Here is a 13,536-nt window from a genome sequence, read left to right as displayed (position 1 = left end):
CTTTGTGTGCTTATATAATTTAACTCGTTAGCAGAGAGGGTGTTCTTCTATTGTACATTGAGATCTTTCTTTAGTATGGTATCTTTCTCTTTACTTCTTTCAGTCATTTGACTGCGGCCATGCTGGAGCACCACCTTTAGTCGAGCAAATCGACCCCAGGACTTATTCTTTGTAAGCCTAGTACTTATTCTATCGGTCTCTTTTGCCAAGCTGCTAAATTACGGGGACGTAAACACACCACCATCGGTTGTCAAGCGATGTTGGGGGGACAAACAGACATACACATATATATATGACAGGCTTCTTTCAGTTTCCGTCTACCAAATCCACTCACAAGGCTTTGGTTGGCCCGAGGCTATAGTAGAAGACACTTGCCCAAGGTGCCACACAGTGGGACTGAACCCGGGACCACACAGCCAATCCTGCACCTATTCTTTAATGTTTATGTAAATTTAATATAGTTTTTGTTTCTGGCAATGAAATACTGGTTTCAAATTTTGACACAAGGCCAGCAATTCGGGGACAAGGGGCTGGGCAGTTTCATCGGTTTCAGTGCTCAACTGGTACTTATTTGATCAACCCCCAATGGGATGACAGGCAAAGTTGACCTCGGTGGAATTTGAACTGAGAATGTAAAGACAAATGAAATACCACTAAGCATTTTGCCTGGTGTGTTACCGATTCTGCCAGCTCGCCGCCTTCTCTGCCACTGAAATATTGGTAAACACACTTTCTATGACCTAAAGTGGAGGCGTTAACCTAGTTTGTTGGTTTCTTCTAAGACCTCTAAGAACTCTTCAGATGAACGTATATAATTAAGGTCTTTCCAGTACATAATGTTTAATGTCTAATTGTTGAGTGACTCCGTGTGCAAGTGTATTTATTTGAGATAATATGAGCCAGTAGGATTCTGTCGTTTGTGTATTTTCTTACTACACTAGAAGTGAATTCTCCCTCAGTGCAGGAAAAATAAGGAGTTCCGAACATTGTATTTATCAGTATGATTACTTTATTCAGTTTACTTTTGAAATGAGTAACTTATCTTCCTGAACCCTTGTAAATTTGTTTTTGCCATTACGAATTTTACTAAATTTTACAATATATATTTATCTTCAATCCAAAACTAATATATTTGACAAATAAATTACTTCTGTCATTCCTACATATTATGAGTTTGTCTTTATCCTTCAACTCATGCTGCATTTGTTTAAGTTTCATACTGAGTATTTACTTAGTGTTGCATGGGCACTTATTCATACAACACTTGATTTGAATTAAGTCTTGAAATTTATTGTCACTGTCCATTATAATGATTCTATATCAGATATTTTCTAAGATTTAGTAGAGTAATTTGATTTTAACATTTTATTTTATTCATTATTATTATTATTATTATTATTATTATTATTATTATTATTATAGCATGTTGGACAAAATGTTTAGTGCCATTTATGGCATCCTCCTCATGATCTGAGTTCAAATTTTACTAAGGCCTACTTTACCTTTCATCCTTTCTGGGTTGATAAAATAAAGTATCAGTTAATTGAGCATTGGGTTAAGGTTAGAAGATGCAATCAACTAGTCTCCACCCACCTAAAACTACTGGCCATTTGAAACCATCCGTTCTGAGTTCAAATTCCGCCGAGGTCGACTTTGCTTTTCATCCTTTCGGGGTCGATTAAATAAGTACCAGTTACGCACTGGAGTCGATGTAATCGACTTAGTCCCTGTGTCTGTCCTTGTTTGTCCCCTGGCCCCTTGTGGGCAATAAAGATTTTTTTTTTTTTTTCTAAGCCACTGAACAGACAGAATCGTTAGCATGCCAGACAAAACTCTCGGCAACATTTCATCCGTCTTTATACATCCTGAGTTCAAATTCTACCAATATCAACTTTATCTTTCATCCTTTCAGGATCGATGCAATCGACTCACAACTGATGGCCTTGTACCAAACTTTGAAACCATTATTATGATCATACTTTAGTCGTTAAGTGGAAGTCGGTACCAAGACTGAGGAGTATAATTTGAAGTGGACTAAGTGCATATTGTGAGAGGTCAAGAAATTTAACCTTTTGTATGGCTGTGTGGAGAGAGAGAGAGAGAGAGAGAGAGAGAGAGAGAGAGAGAGAGAGAGAGAGAGAGAGAGAGAGAGAGAGAGCAATTTTCCCTTTGTAAAGTATGCTTTGTTTATTTATATAAACTGTGTCTAATTCATCATGATAGAGATGTCGATTATATTAGCAAAAGCTGAGTACATATTGTTTCATAAATGTTTCTTGGTGATTTATCAATATCTCTCTTTAACTGTAGAATATCTGCATATGGCGTTTTCTATATCCTGAACTGCTGTATGCATTTTTTGTTTGATTAATTTCTTTCAGAATTTTGCCATATATTTTTGTTAATTTCTTGCTGTTTTATCATGCAGCCTCATCTATCTATTTATATATCTATATTTATATATATATATAGTTTCAGGGAAAAGAACCAAGGTTCATGAACTCATCGATGAAAATTCACTGTCACATATACCTTGAACCTTGGTTCTTTTCCCTAAAACTATATATTTATGTATATTTTACTCTGTGAAACTTAATTTAATTTTAATTTTTAATAAATTGATTTTAATTGAGTTTTTACCTGTAATTTTGGATTTTATCCCTAATATTATTATTATATATATATATATACTAATGAACAACTTTCCTTATAGATGTTGCATTGCATACATAAGTACATTCCAGTTTTATCATACTTATCAATGTTTTGCTCTATATTTTCACAAGAGATGCTTTGCAGTTTACTTGGAACACTAAAATGCTTAAATCGATCACTAATGTTCCTTGACCTTTACCTTTATATGGTAACAAATAATTATATTTTGCTTTTTGTTTTAACTTGTGGGTATAAAAATGTATTAACAATATATAGTATTTTTTAAAAGTTTTTAAACATACAAAAACATTGAAAATAGAGTAACTACACACACAAACCAGTATACATATTATTTCATATCAAACTGGTGAACAATAGCATTATTGGTTGCAGTTTTCCATAAGGTCAATCATTGGGTCAATGGTCTCCCTTATTTGACAAGAGATATCAATAATAATAATAATAATAATAATAATAATAATAAATCACTGGGGTTTCTGGTTTCCTTTTAAAACTAGTGAAACACACACACACATACACACACACACACACACAATCTCCTGTCTACCACAGTTCACTGACAAGGCATAGGTTAATATGAAGCAATTGCAGAAGGCACCTGTGGGAGTGACCCAGAACCATAAGGTTAAGAAAGTAACCACACAGTAATGCCTGAACGATTTTATTAACAATGTCTGTTGCATTTTGTATATGGAGTTAGATTTCTCTTTGGGTTAGATTTCACAATAAATATGAGAAATTACATAACGCATCATATTAATTAATACATAGACAATCACTGAATTAATTCTATAAAAAAAATGTATTTTATTTAGGCTTTTCTAACATCTGCTTCCATAATGTATAGTCTGCAACTTAAGAAATGTTGAGCATTCAACTCTGGTCTGTCTACTTTTACCCTTGATCCCTACCTGTGACAAAGACAAACAACTATTTTCTTAAATTTTATACTGCATTTAACTAGATCTTAGGAATTGTATAAAATTCTAACTGCACTGAAACTGATTAAGATACAAATCCTTCAACTGTCAGACTATCCTGCAATCTCCATGAATTTTAAAGCCTATATTTACATTATCAAAGTAAATGGTTAAGATTTTCAATTACAAACATTACGTTAAATCCTCTATAAACATGAATCCAAGATAGAAAAAATGTTCACAGAACCGACAAGAATTGTACCAGACTTGTAACCCAAATGACCATGCTAACCCTTGCACCAAAACGACCAAGCACACTTCTACAGTGTACCATTTTATCTATCTTTGATTGATGCTTATAAAATATTTAATATTAACAAATTTATATATATTTTTACAGTGCGATATTTGAAGCTATTGAAATCCAAAACGACGAAATAAAAGATTGCTTGTCTTAATAAGTGAGAAACAAATAAAATCTGAACCTTTAGTGACAAAAATATTGTGAAGTGATTGGTCTGGCTCTAATGACAATGTGTTAATGTAGAATTTTACATAAACTTATCTTAGTAAAACCTTACTGTTGTGGTCATTGAAAACTGAAGACTGATGCAAACATAATAAACAATTTAACCAGTTGCCTTGTTCATGAATTAGAGTAAAGAAAAATAGCTGCTGTGATTTTTATGCTTCCATAATCTCAAAAATAAGCTTAGTAGTAAATAAGTGAAATTTGTACAGAGATTTCAACACAAACATTCTGAGGAAATTTTTAGAGTCATCTTATTTACCTTGCATGCCAATATGTACAGTAATTAATTAATTATTTGCTTTATGGTTTTATTATATAATTCATTTATGCTTTTGCTTCAAGTGGTATGATATTCTTTGATCTGGTTTAAGTGCCACATTTCTGCAAATAGGTCTACAACTGGTTGAAACAATGTCGACAGAAATAGAAGTGATTCAATGTAGTTATATAGTCCAGCTCATAAATACAGACAAGCAATAAACCAACTTGGCCATTTACCAACTATAATTAGAAAACAGAAATTCTATGTAATTTTTTAAAGCATAATTACGATATAACAGATACAAGCTTTGTGAATTTTAATTTGTAGCTTTGCATAACTTGCCATGTTAATATATCTGTCAATAAAGTAGAAGACCAAACTTCGTTATAATAGCAATTTTATCTCACGAATAAATGTTTACATAAAACATATATTGACTTCAATACTTATAAGAATTTTTATTCTTTCAAGTATTGCACAAATATATATATATATCATCATCACTTAACGTCTGCCTTCCATGCTAGCATGGGTTGGACGATTTGACTGGGGACTGGTAAAGAGGATGGCTACACCAGACTCCAATCTGATCTGGCAGTTTCTACAGTAGGATGCCCTTCCAACTGTTATTCAACTTGCTATAAACAGTCACCAAATCACTTTCAAATTACACACAGTAGCATCTTAACCCTTTCACATTTAAACCATCCATATCCAGTCAAAATATTCTACCCGTTTAACATGCCAACTGGCCAGATTTGACCTCTCACACCTACCCGACAATGACAGTCTAAAAATAAACAAACACATCAGTGAAAGCTTGAAGCTATGAGATAATACATGATTAATTCAAAACAATAAGAATATATAGGCATTACATTTGGCATAGTAATCTGAATGCTAAGGGGTGAGAAAAAGAAAGACATACTGTATAACATAATCCAAGTTACACTATGCCTGAATAAGAATGGGATTGTCATTGGATTACCTTTGATAATATGTCTGCTCAATAATGGTTAATCTGGGGTTATAACAAACAGATTACATTTCACTATAAATTCCTAAATGGTCAAGAGTTATATACACTTATAATTTTGCAGGCTGTAGAGCCCAGAATAATTTTTTGCTAGGAACATTAGGATAAGCAAAATGCTATGAGGTATTTATTCTTTTATTCGTTTCAGTTATTTTGACTGTGGTCATGCTGGAGCACCGCCTTTAGTCGAGCAAATCGACCCCAAGACTTATTCTTTGTAGGCCTAGTACTTATTCTATCAGTCTCTTATGCTGAATCGCTAAGTTACGGGGCGTAAACACACTAGCGTCAATGTCAAGCAATGTTGGGGGGGGAGGACACAAACATATACACACACATACATGGGTCCGTTCGGGTTATATATATATATATATATATATATATATATATATATATATATATATATATATAAGTCAGTAAATAGTGAGGTTGTGTTAACCGCACATGGAGAAATAATAGGAAAATGAAAAATAATTATAAGGCAGAATGCTAAACTGGAAACATATTTTGAAGAAGAGGGAGAATGAAAATGTTTTTTTACAAAGAAGTACAAAATGAAGAAAATAATATATAAAAAAATAAATATACCAATACATTATATTGTCTTTGAGCTTTTAAAGTTCAATGGTAATCCATGTATATAATGGTAGGAAAAATAAGGATGCATGAGAATTGAGAGCTGTGTTAGGTTTAAAAAAAAAAGGAGCTAAAAGTTTGTGTTAAGCAAGAAGTGTGGTGTCAAAACAGGAAGTGTGTGTAAGGGGAGACAAATCTAAAAAGATTAGTCTCCCATTACACACACTTCCTGTTTTGACACCACACTTCCTGCTTAACACAAACTTTTAGCTCCTTTTTTTTAAACCTAACACAGCTCTCAAATCTCATGCATCCTTATTTTTCCAACCATTATATACATGAATTACCATTGAACTTTAAAAGCTCAAAGACAATATAATGTATTGGTATATTTATTTTTTTATATATTATCTTTTTTTATATATTATTTTCTTCATTTTGTACTTCTTTGTAAAAAACATTTTCATTCTCCCTCTTCTTGAAAATTTGCTATGCAGGGAAAGCCGGTTAGAAATCTTTATTAAAATATGCTTCCAGTTTAGCATTCTCCCTTATTATTATTTTTCATTTTCCTATATATATATATATATATATATATATATATATACGATGGGCTTCTTTCAGTTTCCGTCTACCAAATCCACTCACAAGGCTTTGGTCGGCCCGAGGCTATAGTAGAAGACACTTGGCCAAGGTGCCACGCAGTGGGACTGAACCTGGAACCATGTGGTTGGTTGGCAAGCTACTTACCACAGAGCCACTCCTTTCATTTCATACTTTTAGATTCTGAGTTCAAATCCCACCAAGGTTGACTATAGCTTATGGGGAGTCAATAAAATAATAGCAGTTTGTGTAACTTCCATCAATTTGATCAACTCCATTTATCCATACACCCCAATCTTGAAGCCTTGTGTTTACATTAGAAATCAATACCTATTTATGATAAATTTCAGTTAGAACACTGCATTGAAAAATTATTTCCACAAAGTTAACTATCTTTGCTAAGGTGCGAGTGTTATTAATAATAGTTTCTAAAATATGTTCAAAATTTTCACATCAAGTCAATAAATGTTATTAAATGGAAAACATAATTTTAAAAATACCCAATAAATTTGCAGCTGGAAAATCTTATCAGTGAATAATGAAATATTATAAATTTTTTTTTTTTTTTTTTTTTTTTCCTTAGCAAGAAGATACAAAGATTGTGAAATGTCAATGCTGAGGGGGGAAAAGCCAGATAGGGTAGGGGTAAGGGTAGGTGTGTGCATGTGTTAAAAGGACAATGGAATCGTATATATATATATATATATATATATATATATGTCCATTGCAGATAAACTATAAGTGATAGCAGTAAAAAATTTTGCAGTTTATTTTCAGAGTTTACAAGCATTCCTATGCATTATCTCAAGAAAACAATATGCTTAATCACTACTACAACTACCACTACCATCATCATCATCATCATCATATTATTATTATTAACATATGCTTTTTTCCATGCTAGCATGAGTTGGACAAGAGTAGCTAAAGCAATATTTAACAGCCAAATACCCCTTCTTGTTTACCACTCCTTGTTTTTCATGTAAGATACTTTTATTCGACTGGTTGTTTGTAACACATGGTGAAAACCAACAAGAAATGGGACATGTTGTTTATGAGCTGTAACTACAGTCACCACCATTTGCTCAAGTAGTGACATGAGGAAACGCACATACTTTGGTTTAAGTTGGATGAATGAGAAAGAAGTAATCAATCAATACATTTCTTTTTCTTTCTTTTTTTTTTAAATGATATTGAAACTGAGTGTCTGTCTTGCATTTCCAATTTCATGCCACTATTTTTGCTTGAAGACCACAATGACATGAAGCTTGAGCAAGACTTTCAGCTTCAATAAAAGGGACTACAACAGGCTTTCATATAGTTCTGTCTACCAGATTTCACTTACAATCTGGTAGACACTCACAAGGCTTTGGTCGACCCGAGGCTATAGTAGAAGACACTTGCCCAAGGTGCCACACAGTGGGACTGAACCCGGAAGCATCTGGCTGGTAAGCAAGCTACTTACCACACAACCACGCCTGCGCCTATATGCACATTATTATTATTATTATTATTATTATTATTATTCAAAAGCAACTTGGAATTTAGATATTATTCTTCACCAAGAATATGGTTTTAAATATTTGGATTTTTTTTTTTGTTTTAATACTCATGATCATCATTTTTTAATGTCCATTTTACCATGTTAGCATGGGTTAGATGTGACTTCAATATTGAGGCAGATTTTTCAAAAGCCAGATGTTTTTCCTGTTACCAACTCTTACTTGCTTTTCAAAATAAAGTATTTGTTTCCAAATTCTAATGGTCTTCACACGTTGAAACCAAAGAAAGCCCTGAACAATCAGAGTTTTGTTTACTTGAGAACACACAGTGTTAACAAAGACATACAGAATAAACACACACACGCACACATGAGCGTGTGTGTATGTGTGTACACAACAGGTTCTCTGCAAAATTCTGTCTACCTATTTCTGCTCAAAGAGCATTAGTCATCCCAAAACTCTTGCTTGAACCCCACCTAGTTGGACCAAACCTGAAACCCATAAGGTTGTCGGGTTCACTTCACAGCAACACAATCATGCTTGCATCGATATTATATTCATAATTTGTTTGTTTATCAAACAAATAATTGCACCCAGAAATATTTTAATATTAAGCCGAACACAAGGATAAACAATTCACAATGTACTTTATATGTATCAAAAGCAGCAAGACAATAAAAGCTAAAATATACGAAAGCAAAACAAATGAAATATATGAAGTTCAATGAAAACAATTACGTGGATTCTAGAAACTTAGGTTAAAAAAAAAAAGTTTAGCATTTGTGACAGCAATAATAACTGATGGATATTTAAAAACAGAACTAGATAAACTAGAAGCTAATACTTTTATTAACATTAATCTTCTCAATCAAATGACATCCAAAACTTAAAATCTATGTAAAAACAAATATTAAGAGCAATAAAACCAAAATAATAGTAAGTCATAAAAACAAAAAATTGTAATAGCTATTTGAAACAAAGTTTTTCTGTAATCATACAACATATAACAGTTGCAAACACATATTTAAAATAGTGTCAAAATTTAGCTACAGAAAATTAAAATCAATATATTGATTTCAGAACAGCTCAAAAAAGAAATTCTGGAGCAGAGCTGTATGAAAACAAGAATTCGCGAAGATGATTTTATTATGCCATTTACGAATATTCAAATAAAACACATAAGCACAAATTGCTCATGATGTATTTACAAAAAAAAAAAAATATATATATATATATATATATATATTATTAATGCAATATTTGAAATTACAATCAATTTGCTCAGTAACTTAATATTTTAATTCTAAAACTAAACTATTTTCGATATAAAATATAAAAACGAAGTTTACAAAAAGAAGGATAACATTTCTAAACCCCATAACAAATTCTCTGCTATAAAATATAGAAATAATTTCCATTTTATAAGATAAAAAGAAATTTCGCCATAAAGATTTAATCTTTATTTCTGGTCCTATCCTAAACCCCTAAAATGACACAAAAACATTACACTCAAAGTTTTTGTGATTTTTCTTTTTGGAAATTACATCAGACAAAGTTATGATCATGTGTGAGATTTCTTTTATTATATAATGTTTTTAGAGTGTGAGAGTGCACGATTTTAATAATTTCTATGCTATGATCTCATTGCTTGTTTTAGGTTTTACTTCAGATTTTAAAATCTGATGTGGATAGAGGCTGCTGTGTTCTTAGTTCGGATGGAGCCAGCCTTAGATTGATTAGTCAGATGACTAACAAAGCTGTTAACTCATCAATCATGTCAGCCCTCGAAATTTTTGGCAAATAATTTCTTCATAAACCTGATCTGCACAATAAATGGAAGCAAAAATTCATCAAAACAAAAAGGCCTGAGTAAATTTAAACTTTAATACTAAATAAATAATTCACCGTTTCCGAAAGCATAACATGAAGAACACTGGGATTACAAATACTGACATTTATGAAGGAACAAAATGATCAATTCATAGCTGTCATCTCTTCGAATATAATACCAATTATTTAATTCTATTAGATTTATGAGGTCACTACACATCCCTGTCAACAACAGATCAACACCATTTCATTTTTCTACACCCGATATTTTCCTTAAATACGTTTAATGTGTAACGTCCAAATAAGATTTCAACTATGATAGGCATAAAAACAAAAAATAACAATGTTTTTTGGTCAGCACTGTCTGGGTTTTTTTTTTTTTTTTAGATTTAATCAGATAGTGAATATCTAGCAAATCAGGATATCAATCACTTCAATAACCACCTCTCTCTCTCTCTCTCTCTCTCTCACTCTCCACCTCTTCCTTTTCTTCTTCCTCTATTTCATCTCCTGAAACATACAGACAGAAATGAAAAATGGATCTCACACTGGGTTCCATGATGAGTCTTCAGTTGAACAATCCATAAAACAAACTATTCACTAAATCAAAGAGCATTCCACAATGATATTCATAATCTGCACTTAACACAATCCATCTGGTATATTTTTGCATCAATATACTTTCCACCTACTCAATTCCATTCACAAAAATAAGAGTAGAAGAGAATTGCTGAAGGTGAGGTATAGTGATATCTAAACACAAGACTTCATTATTGCACAGTTAACTTCTTGACCATGGAGCCATGCTTCTCCGACCACACACAGACGCACACACTGGAACATTTTTGTTCATAGGTTTGCTCAATCAGTGCTTGCTTGTTTCTAAACTACATTTGCAAGGTCACATGCTGTTTATCTTGATGTGAGATCACCATGTCGAGCCACATATGGTTGTGATGCATGCGCCTGGTGTACCCTTATCAGATGGGTAGTCATGATGGGTATACTGGGCTTCGTATATTTTACCCCAGTGTCACTTTGATGGCATGCACTGCTCTCTCACTCAATAATAATAACAATAACGGTAATAAAAAATGAGGGAAAGAGTGTAACAAATTAAATCAATACAAATTTCCTACATATACTAGTACTGGTAACTCATTTAAAAATGAAATCAACTCTACCAGTACCTGAACTCACAATACTAAGGAATTTGGCACCATTCTAACATTAATGATGATGATTCCTTACAAAGGTATATGGTTACAAATTTAGAAGGTTACTGCAATCAGTTAACTCAGTACATTACTAGTACTCTTATTTTTATTAACCATAGGAGGGATAAAAAGGCTAGGGCAGCTCCATTATGATTTGAACTCGGAATACGAGGAAACAACTAAAAACTGCACTTTATTTTTAGTACCATGGTCAATTTTAATAATGATGAAGATAATTTCTAACAAAGGCAGAAAGTCTCAAATTTGGTACAAGGGTGAAAAACCAATTAAGAATGACCCAAGTGCATGACAGGTATTTAACAACCCTGGAAGGGTCAAAGTACAAAATCAAAATTTCAGTATGAAGATAGACCATAGCATGTAAATAAGCCAGAGATCTTCCATGGAATAAATGACTAACATGTGAATAAGCAAAAAAGCAACAACACCAAATGACTATAATGTTGTAGACAAGAAATCTGAAAATATAAGAAAATACACGAACTTAGTTTGGGAATGTCAACCATTTTGTTTGCAACAGGTACAACTGAACAGATACATGACCACGTTGTGAAAACACTAACAGGCTGCCTGGCTATCTTTAAGGACAGACATAGGCACGTTCCAGAAAATATTATTGTTTAACCTTTGTTAAACAGTTTTATATATGTTTTCTAAAATTTTCTTAATTCCTTTCAATGTAAGAAAAGAAACTGATTGTGTATTTCTCTAACCACAAATAATAAAAAAAAAATACATATAGTGATGATCGAGATGATCATGAAGAGAACAACATAAATCCAGTTTGAAATAGTTATGAGTCATTTAATTAATCCCTGTAAGAAACAAAATTACACAAATGCAATAAAATACCACAACATTACACCCACCAAACAACTATCATGCAGACATTACGACAATGATATTACAACACAAATTACAACTTATGTTCATCAGAATTAACTCCACTATACCCAAAGACAAACCAAAATCCATAACAATGGGTTCAATGCTGAGCAAACACTCACTTAGAGCAACTGATCAAAGGCAGAACACTTGTCTTAAGTCAACACCTCTTTGATGAGACAATGAAGTAAGACTCTATACAGCTGTTCAATTTGCTAGGAATAGCAACAGCAGTAAAACCTTCCTCGAATCACACTCAGCTATCTTAAAAAAGGAATAGACCATTAGGCAGTGTTGTCCTTAATGCATATCTGGAAGAGAATATGGGATGGTCATAGCTGTAATACATCTGATTACATATCTATCTGCTCAACCAGGGATGACTTGGGTTTTAAACAACAATAACAACAACCTGAATATTTGGTGATTTTCGAATGTACAGATCCATCCAACATATTGAACAGAGAGAGACCAGAAAAATGGGCTTAAAACAAAACAATAATAATAATGGTTTCAAATTTTGCTACAAGGACAGCAATTTGGGGGGGAGGGGACAAGTCGATTACATCGACTCCAGTATGCAACTGGTTCTTAATTTATCGACCCTGAAAGGATGAAAGGCAATGTCGACCTCGGTGGAATCTGAACTCAGAACGCAGTGTCAGATGAAATACCGCTAAGCATTTCACCCAGCATGCTAACGATTCTGCCAGCTCACCACAATAATAATAATAATAATAATAATGGTTTCAAATTTTGCACAAGACCAGCAATTTTGGGGTAGGGAATAAGTCAATTACATCAACCCCAGTATACAACTGGTACTTATTTTAGCAACCCCGAGAGGATGAAAGGCACTCAGCGGGATTCAAAGTCAGAATGTGCAGATGGGTGAAATGCCGCTAAGCAATATGCCCGGCGTGCTAACAATTCTGCCAGCTCGACGCCTTAATAATAATAATCCTTTCTACTGTGGGCACAAGGCTGGGAACTTAGGGAAAGGGGGCTCGTCGATCTTAATAATGACCACAAAGAACATGAAACATCTAGAACAAAACATTGTACTTGACCATGCAAAATTGAAACGAAACTGATAAACTGACCATGATTGAAAAATCAGGTGCATCCATAGAGTACAACTGTATTGAAAACAAGAAAAAAAAGTTAATAATATGAAAAACATCTTGAAATCTACAATAATAATAACATTAATAATGGTTTCAAATTTTGGCATAAAGCCAGCAATTTTAAAGAGATGGGGTTTCATCAACCCCAATATTTGACTTGTAAGGATGAATTGCGAAGTTAACTTGAGCGGGATTTGAACTTAGAATGTAAAAAGCCAGAAGAAATGCTACTAAGCATTTGCCCAGCCTGTTTAGTTTCTAATATTGGATCAGGGCCAGAAATTTGGCTGGAAGGTGCTTTGTTGATTATATTGCCCCCTAGTATTTGGGTGATACTTCATTTTGATTT

The 13,536-nt window shown here is 33.1% G+C and overlaps 1 protein-coding gene across 13 annotated transcripts in view; it reads right to left on the bottom strand.

Annotated features, from left to right (window-relative positions):
- LOC106872934 (poly [ADP-ribose] polymerase tankyrase) overlaps positions 1-13,536 on the bottom strand; it is a 180,452-nt gene that overhangs the window by 72,175 nt on the left and 94,741 nt on the right. For 6 of the 13 annotated variants that reach the window (XM_089359477.1, XM_089359481.1, XM_089359479.1 and 3 more), the window contains exon 3: positions 13,164-13,199. The exons of the other annotated variants lie outside the window; for them this stretch is intronic. In XM_089359477.1, the coding sequence (XP_089215603.1) occupies positions 13,164-13,199 (36 nt within the window). The remainder of the gene's footprint in view (positions 1-13,163; positions 13,200-13,536) is intronic. 13 annotated transcript variants of the gene reach the window in all.

Source organism: Octopus bimaculoides, chromosome 11 (genome assembly GCF_046866305.1).
Source record: "Octopus bimaculoides isolate indiv1 chromosome 11, ASM4686630v1, whole genome shotgun sequence".
Taxonomy (NCBI): Eukaryota; Metazoa; Mollusca; class Cephalopoda; order Octopoda; family Octopodidae; genus Octopus; species Octopus bimaculoides.
The sequence above is the reverse complement of the archived record's forward strand: the minus strand, read 5'-3'. Positions and strand labels throughout refer to the sequence as shown.